Raw genomic sequence first — 9,763 nt, forward strand, 5'->3', positions numbered from 1 at the left:
ACGTTTGACGTTACAGTTACCCTTAGGTCATGGTCAAAGACATGGTATAGGTCATTTTTGAATTTTACGCTCACTCAATTTCCGCGGTCAAGAATAACGGGTCATTTATTAAAAAATCAACTTGACCTGTAAACGACCTTGAAGGTCATGGTCAAGGTCATAACCGAACGCAAAAATTTCAATTTTTTCCATTTTCGGGGTGAAAAAATACGGTGCCATTTAAAATTTTCAGGTTGACCTCTAAATGACCTTGAAGGTCATGGTCAAGGTCACCATTGGATTGCTCACTCAAAACCCTGCAACTTTTGTCCTAATCATTTTTTTGTTTGAGCAGTATTTTCTGAGATAAAGGGGGAGTTCCAAACTTTTTGAGTACCCGGTATGTGGTTAGAAAAAATAACATTTGAAATTCGAGATATTTTGTTCACTTACGAAGAAACAACATTTTCATCTATTATGGCAATATAAACTATTAAACTTTATTTAAAGTCAAAATATATCAAAAATACATATCTGAGAATTTTCTGAAAGAGATAGAAGCTGAAACTAGTAATTTAATTATTTTTATAATTTGTTTCATATATTTTTTTTATCTGAAGCTAACTTAAAGGTGAACTGTCTACATTTAAAGGAATCGAATTGGAAAAGACAGACCGCATAATAATTTCATGTGTCGGTCATAAAACTATATAAAAAATATTTCGAACCAAAAATGTTTAAAGATATTTTAAAAGAATCGAATAATATAATTATTTTTCATAAAGAACGATAAACAGTTGAAGTAGGAAACCTTGTATTGTCCATAGCTGTACCACCGACCATAGCTCATGTGTTTCTCATAATTTTAATATGACATGACTTAAGGATATTAAAAATCTAACTTCGATTACTTTGTCAATAAAACACCGCACTCGTTTGAATAATTTATTAAAAACTTACATACTGAAATGTAAATAACAGAAACAAGGTTACTACCTATTTTAAAATTAATATATACACTTAAAGTCACTAAGAACACAATAAAAAAAAATAATATAAATACAACAAAAAAGATGCTGCACAAAAATAAAATATGATGTACCTACAATAACTCTTAGTTGTACGTGGACAGTTGCTACACAGTTAAATTCTATGAAAGTATAAAAATACGTAATTCATTCGAATTTTTGTGGAAGACGAATTCCGTTTAAAAATATTTTTAAAAGAAATGATGATGGTGATGCCATTTTCGAAGGGTTCTAGTAACCATTTGCTATCATTTAATCAATCAATAGTTCAAAGTGTACAGATCCCGTTCTTTCCAGTCTGCTGTATTTGATGTTTTTCGCCCAAGCCCTACATTCGATGTTGATGATAATTCCAGCTGAAACAGGAGTTAAATGATTGATGTGTGCATGGGTATTTATGAAGTCAAAATTTTACGTTAATGATATTTTTTATTTTACGTTTAATGATATTATAGGAAAATTTTATATTAATTCTGAATCACTAACATCTAGATATACTAATCTTTAAGTAAGAGAACCTTTAATGATATTATAGGAAACAACTACTCTGCGGACTAAAGCCCCGTCCGGCATTTTTCACCTTCACCTAATTAATAATTACCGGAAATGATAACAACAATGCAATTGATCCCAAATATCATTAATGAAAAAACACACATGTGAGATTCTTTAATCATTAAATAACGTAAACTCTCGTAAAGAAGAGCAAAAAATAATATCATATATGGAAATTACTCGAGAAAAAGTATTTTTTACGGTATTTTTTAGCAACCTGTATTTCAAAAACTACCTATACTTAAATATAATTGAATATAACAGCGAAAAAATGTTGCTCTCGTCTTTCTGTTTGTTTTGATGAGAACAATTAGCTCTGAAAATTTGTCGCAACATCCCTATAACACCCTGTATGACACTATCATTATTTCAAAAATTTGTATATTTGTAAATTGGGAAAAGTAGAATTAATACTTACACACAGGTCTCTCGAATTTGACGGCAACCAAGGGGCTCAAATATCCTTCTGAGTTTAAGTAAGGGAAGTAGTATCCAGGAAAACCTTGGATATCTTTAGGGTAGTAAGTTACTGGGCCCAGGTATTCTTTGTCGGCTGGATTTTCACCGTCACATGACACCCAGACGTTCTGCCTCTGAAAATTGAAATCAATTAGCCTTGAGCCATAAGACTGATTATTACCATATCCAATTCACTTATTCATACTTGAGAGATATTATTGCATTTAACTGAGAGACGTATGAAGACAATCTACAAACTACTGTTGCCAATGGCCAATGCAGTCAGTTTGGCATTTGGCACATGTCAAAAATGTTAATTTGCAACTTTTCAAAGTTTATAAACACTTCCCAAAAGTTATTGCTTTTTTGAAATATTCTACTCATATTACTTTGCAGCCATCAACAGCCGGATTGACTCAGACCGCTATAAGTAGGAAATAATTGATTTTCGGACCCAAGTACTGTGTCAGTAACACAAAACCCACAACTTACTACAATTTCAGCCAATTTGACCGAGCCCACATTTTCATAAAAACCGTGCGAGGTCCTTTATAGTTACCATATAAAATCAACAGTAAAAACATTTAATCAGTCGGATACTTATCAGTTGGACATGTCCTGTAATACCTGTTTCAAAGTCTCTATTGTTACTTAAGAACCGTATACTATTTTTCACATGGGTGAAGTATTTTATTTAAAAATATACCAAATAATTTTTATTTTAAAAGTTTGTCTAGTACGATACTTATTCAGTTGATAATAATCAGTGCAATTAGATGCTGCAGCTATGAAATCTGGAATGGAATCTACACCTCAACAAAGACGGGTAGCTTCTCAGTATTAAGCTTGTATCAGACAATGCAATTTAGTTGCAGTGACAAAATTGTGGGAATTTTGTTGCGGGGATAAAATTGCATGCTTATTATCACACAGTGGGACATAATTGCTGCAATTTGCTTAGTTTGCAGTAGTGTTACCAACTATGCATTATTTAACATGTAAAATTTCTTATATGTATCTTGTAAACAATTATTTTTTATTCAAGCAAAACATTGCAATGGTTTAAAGTAAATGGCTGTATAGCTTTAATAGTGGCTTCAACGGCATTACAAACAACAACCATGATCAACGGCCAACAACAAATAGGTTGGTAATAAACAAATCTACATAAAAGTAACTAGAATTCATGCAATTTTGTTGCACGGAATAGAGCATGTTCTAATTCATGCAATTCAGTTGCAGGAACAGAATTACATAGTCTTATAAGAAAAAATTCATGGATTCTATCGCGGCAACCAAATCCCTGTAACAAAATTGCATTGCCTGATACAGGCTTTAGCCAGTATTATATAAGAAAGATAGGACATTATGACATTTCGAGTTGCAAGATTATTTTGGAATTACGGTTTTATAATAATTGATTAAACTGATTATGTTAGATCTATAGAACTTGCGTGTGTGTGTATTAATGAAGAAATGTTTCTCCATTAATACGGAAAACATAGTAACTACTTATTTCAGAATGAACCGATTATTAAATGCAGACAAAAATAAACCTAATGTAATATGTATGTAATATCAATGAAAAATGGTAGCGCTATACCCGATAATTCAAAAAATTGATAATAATTCATAATAAATACAGCAACTAAAGTTACAATAAAATACAGAAATATAAGTAAGAAACTTATATTTTATTGAGGCATTGAGGGCATTTTTATATTGGTGCATTAATAAAAGTATATTGAGTCAACGCTGTGGCAAAGTTGCTTTATCGCTAGAATATAATTGAGGCAAAATATTTCAAAATAGGTTCGTGTGAGGGCGGTGTGGTCGGCGAACGATATCAATGTGAACGTAATGTAGCAAATTTGGTGTAATATCAAGACAAGCTTGTCTTATCCTATTTATCATATCGTCACGTGGTGGCTTTCTATATATCCTGTCTTTTACAAACCCCCACAAAAAAGTCAAGTGGTGCAAAGTCACATGATCTGGATGGCCATGACAGTGACCCACCTCGACCAATTCATCTATTAAGATAAATTTCATCAAGATCGGCTTCTTCTTTTGAGAAATTCATTTCGAATAAGTAACAACAAAACCATATAAACAATATTCATTAAATATGAATAACTTTTTTAATCACAGAAAAATGTTACTTCANAGTTATAAACAAATGAAGTTATTTTTGAGACGATTAATACTATCTAGTGCATAATGCATTATTTCTAAATAAATTAATATTATACTTGATATAAAAATCCTTTTTTCTCTTTCAAGTTTTCATTCGCGTTTGTTATTTTCCTTTACAAAAATTTTCCTAATTTTCTAAAAGAAAATCCCAAAACTTGTGTATAATTTTTTTACACCATACATACTTTTTTGAAATCGTTTAATTCTTTTCTCGATATTTATTTGGCTAAATTGAGCGTAAGAGATTTACAATTACAAGAATAAAACGAAAAATATGTACAGGGTGATTCAGAAAGACCTCCCGTAAATAAACGGGGTTATAGTATGACAAAAAATGAGAATTTTTTGTCTTATGAACTATTTGTCTATCTTCTCTTGATTTGGAGATAGACAAAATAAAATTTTTTAAATAGAATTTTTACGAAAATTTTCAAACGGTGCGAAATATTTTTATGAAATTTGGTAGTCCGGGGTTTTTAAGGGTGCCAAATACGCTAGTCTGATTATTTTTTGTATATTTCATAGAGGGCGCTAGTTATGCTACATTTTTATTACATTTTAAGTTCTATTTTTTTTTAAGGTTAGGTTTTTTACCATTCGGGCTCCAATTTCTAATGTACAATTTTATTTTCTAAAAATAATGTACTCTTGTTAGAACTTCCTAATGTGGACGATTTTCGTGGACGAGAAAAAAGGCTTTTAATTAAATTCTTACAATATTACACTATAAAATAAGTGACTTTTCTTAAAGTAAGCTCGAGCTTTGAGAAAAGTCACTTATTTTATACACCGTCTTTCTTTCTGAAACACCCTGCATTGTATATTTATATAGAATTTTGCTAAATACCTTATTAGAAATTATAAATACATGTGCACATTTTTTACGAAATTTTTTTCGTCATTTTTTGTCGGACTGACGATTTGCGGATATAGTTTTGTCGGACATTACAATTTTTGCTTATAAAAAACACTTTTCTATCGTGTGTTATTTTTATCCGACATGTGGTAATGGATTTATCATACCCTGTGAATATTCCGATTTCCAGCTGTCGGACTGAAAAAACGCGGCTTGAAATCTGTCGGACAACAATACTTTTTGACTGAATTATTTACAATTAATTTTACTAAAAATTACCTATGTGGTAATTGATTTTCAATACCCTGTTATTTCGGCATGTTTCGGCCGGTAGACACGTCAATGTCGGAAGAATTTCTGTCGGACAAATTTAAATCGGCATTTGCAACAAAATTTCCAGTTACTTAAGCTAAAAATAAAAGATGTGGTCTTGACTTTTCAAACCCCGGGAAATTGCCATGTTTTTGGACTGTTCCGAGTGGAAAAGCGGAGGAATCGAGAAAAGTCGCAGAGGAAAAGTGTGGTAGACTCGTCAAAAAGATGCGCCTCAGGAGTTATAAAGTATGTGTTAATCAACTTTCCAGGGGGGGCCTGTACTGTGGACTATTATAGTTACCATATAATATCAACAGTAAAAACATTTAATCAATCGGATACTTATTAGTTGGACATGTCCTGTAATACTTGTTTCAAAGTCTCTATTGTCACTTGAGAACCGTATACTATTTTTCACATGGGTGAAGTATTTTATTTAAAAATATACCAAATAATTTTTATTTTAAAAGTTTGTCTAGTACGATACTTATCAGCTGATAATAATCAGTGCAATTAGATGCTGCAGCTATGAAATCTGGAATGGAATCTACACCTCAACAAAGACGGGTAGCTTCTCAGTATTAAGCTTGTATCAGACAATGCAATTTAGTTGCAGTGACAAAATTGTGGGAATTTTGTTGCGGGGATAAAATTGCATGCTTATTATCACACAGTGGGACATAATTGCTGCAATTTGCTTAGTTTGCAGTAGTGTTACCAACTGTGCATTGTTTAACATGTAAAATTTCTTATATGTATCTTGTAAACAATTATTTTTTATTCAAGCAAAACATTGCAATGGTTTAAAGTAAATGGCTGTATAGCTTTAATAGTGGCTTCAACGGCATTACAAACAACAACCATGATCAACGGCTAACAACAAATAGGTTGGTAATAAACAAATCTACATAAAAGTAACTAGAATTCATGCAATTTTGTTGCACGGAATAGAGCATGTTCTATTTCATGCAATTCGGTTGCAGTAACAGAATTACATAGTCTTATAAGAAAAAATTCATGGATTCTATCGCGGCAACCAAATCCCTGTAACAAAATTGCATTGCCTGATACAGGCTTTAGCCAGTATTATATAAGAAAGATAGGACATTATGACATTTCGAGTTGCAAGATTATTTTGGAATTACGGTTTTATAATAATTGATTAAACTGATTATGTTAGATCTATAGAACTTGCGTGTGTGTGTATTAATGAAGAAATGTTTCTCCATTAATACGGAAAACATAGTAACTACTTATTTCAGAATGAACCGATTATTAAATGCAGACAAAAATGAACCTAATGTAATATGTATGTAATATTAATGAAAAAAGGTAGCGCTATACCCGATAATTCAAAAAATTGATAATAATTCATAATAAATACAGCAACTAAAGTTACAATAAAATACAGAAATATAAGTAAGAAACTTATATTTTATTGAGGCATTGAGGGCATTTTTATATTGGTGCATTAATAAAAGTATATTGAGTCAACGCTGTGGCAAAGTTGATTTATCGCTAGAATATAATTGAGGCAAAATATTTCAAAATAGGTTCGTGTGAGGGCGGTGTGGTCGGCGAACGATATCAATGTGAACGTAATGTAGCAAATTTGGTGTAATATCAAGACAAGCTTGTCTTATCCTATTTATCATATCGTCACGTCCTGTCTTTTACAAATCCCCACAAAAAAAGTCAAGTGGTGCAAAGTCACATGATCTAGATGGCCATGACAGTGACCCACCTCGACCAATTCATCTATTAAGATAAATTTCATCAAGATCAGCTTCTTCTTTTGAGAAATTCATTTCGAATAAGTAACAACAAAACCATATAAACAATATTCATTAAATAAGAATAACTTTTTGAATCACAGAAAAATGTTACTTTAACAGTCAAAGCTAATGATAGGAAAATTTATTGACAGTGACAAACATTTCTTTTGTTTTTATGGTATTTGTTAATAGTGACCACCTCAAAATTTACGGTACAATATGTGTGACAATTGCTTAGATTGTACGTATTTCAAAAAACGACTATATCAGCAACGATCAAGTGTAACGCCGAAAATGTCATTTTTTATATTAAAATATTAATATCTCGGAAACGGCAGATTTTTTACTTATAGTACCTATTACGAAAAAGCATACTTCTATGTAAAATATAAATATCCACTCAAATTCAGGGTGTTCCTTTTAAAAAAATATAACTTCGATCTGCCCTTCGAAAACGAATCACCCTATATAAGTCAAATTATTTTTAAAATGTGTACTTCTTGCCCTCCCACCCGAACCTATTTTGAAATATTTTGCCTCAATTATATTCTAGCGATAAATCAACTTTGCCACAGCGTTGACTCACCCTGTACATCCATAAGACCACAATTACATGCAGTCTTTTTATATTCATTATACTACACCCGTTTAAAACACTTATTTTGGGCGCCAAATTCTAATAATTAATTATTAATTACACAGCCAAAAAAATTTTATTTCATATACTTTTTAACAGAATGATGCTCCGGTATTTTGACCCGCTAAAGACGATGCGATGGAGCCATCAGAAATGCTCCATCACGTCAGGACTAACCTCAAAAAATAGCTTCAAATCAGTGGAAATCCCAATTTTTTGTTAAAATAATTAATTAATAATAAAATAGTAGGTGCATTTTTGCAATTAAAATACACATACAAAATATATTATTCCTGTACCTTTTTCTCTAAAATGGTTTTTGTGGAGTCATTTTTAACCAATTTTAAGTACTATTATTAGAGAAAAAAGTGCAAAAAAAAAAACAATTTTATTTTGACTCCATATGATTACGTCTGTGTGTCTTATATCACTACATAAGGTCATAGATTATTTCTAGACATTTAAAAACCCATATGCAAACTGCCCATTCATAAGGTGAATATTATATTTTTTATTCATTACCTATAATATCCTCGTACATACCTCTCTTGTATTGTTTATAGATCTAATGTGATTTATTAGAGATTCGGGCATTTCTGGGGGTAGATTAAAAGGGTCGTCATAATATTCGGGGGTCCAGCCGTAAATTTTATTCAGTTTGATAAAGATGCATGGGGAGTTCTTGTGGTAGTTGAAGTGCTGATCCTTATTACACTCGCCCCAATCCCTCACATTCACCTCACAGACTTCTCCCATTGACGGGTAATCAGAATGCGAACACGGTTTCGTTTGGCCGTTGCCCTTTGCTATTTTGCTGGGGAAATAATACTCTGAAATGAAAAGAAAATATGCAAATCGCATGCATAAAATGTTCTCATAATAATACAAAAGAAAGCCGTCGAATATTCTTTGAGTCTTCGTTAGTTATATTAGCAACCTTTTTGAAATTTCTTTTGTAGAATTTGTCAAAGAAAATTCGGTGACAGAAAACCTGTTTTATATTTAACTGTTTTTGAACCCATTTATTAATAAAGAATTTCTTTTCAACTGACCAAAGTCTATTGGTACATGTAAGACAGAATTTGTGTCCTAGCTTCAACAAATTGGCCGCGAAGTTGTAGACAACTGAACAGTGCTGTATTTGTTGACCAATTTTGAGGATTTTTCGTGACGTCCAATATATATATACGCCCAGAAAACTCTTTCGGCGACATTTTTATTTTGTAACATTTCTTCAACTAGAACATTCAAACACAACGTCATGGGGATTTGTACATTTTAATTATACAAATTATACAGGGTGTAATTATGTTACCCAGAATACTAATCTGATTTTTTTTTAGATCAAATAAATAGTCCAAGTTTCGTTTTGCAGCTCCTGAGTTCGATTTTATGTGATTTTAAAGTAACTGTATGAAACTAGGGGAGTGGCAGAGAACGAAACTACATTGAACAATATTTTTTTAACAATAGATCACTTTTGCATGGCTTTGTAGCATGCTATTTTAGTACTAAAGTGATTTTACTACAAAAAATTCGAGTGTTTTTAAAATTATATTTTAGAAAAGCGTTACTAATTTATATTTTAAACTATTTTTTTTGCTGTTTTATAAAATGTACCTTTGACACTGACCTAGTTTATCCAACCTACATAATATCAATCCTCCTGATGAGATATGGCAACAAGGCGTTAAGTTGACAAAAAAAACAAACGGTCAACGTTATTTCGGCGAAACAAGAATGGCCTAATATGCAGTTGTTTCACGTTTATTTTAGTTTTCAGTTAACTCCGTCTCGTAGAGTTTGTAATACGGTTTTTGTCTTTATTGTAATCGATATAGTGTTGTGTTTTACATTTCGGGAATAGAAAACAAAAAAATAAATTAATCATCGTATACTTATGGTTTTATTATTTTTCATAATATTCTCAATGAAGATCAATACACCTTTGCATGCGCTTGAA

At 31.5% G+C, this 9,763-nt stretch overlaps 1 protein-coding gene across 1 annotated transcript; it reads right to left on the bottom strand.

Moving 5' to 3' along the window:
- Positions 1 to 910: 910 nt before the first annotated feature.
- On the bottom strand, positions 911 to 8,661 carry LOC108916243 (sodium/potassium-transporting ATPase subunit beta-2-like). Its single transcript, XM_018722451.1, has 3 exons — positions 8,344 to 8,661; positions 1,981 to 2,155; positions 911 to 1,363 (listed from the first exon to the last, which is right to left on the bottom strand). The coding sequence occupies exons 1-3, from the start codon at positions 8,659 to 8,661 to the stop codon at positions 1,260 to 1,262; spliced, it is 597 nt and encodes a 198-aa protein (XP_018577967.1). The 3' UTR covers positions 911 to 1,259.
- Positions 8,662 to 9,763: the final 1,102 nt, after the last annotated feature.

This window comes from Anoplophora glabripennis, unplaced genomic scaffold, assembly GCF_000390285.2.
Source record: "Anoplophora glabripennis isolate ALB-LARVAE unplaced genomic scaffold, Agla_2.0 scaffold1526, whole genome shotgun sequence".
In the NCBI taxonomy this organism is placed as follows: domain Eukaryota; kingdom Metazoa; phylum Arthropoda; class Insecta; order Coleoptera; family Cerambycidae; genus Anoplophora; species Anoplophora glabripennis.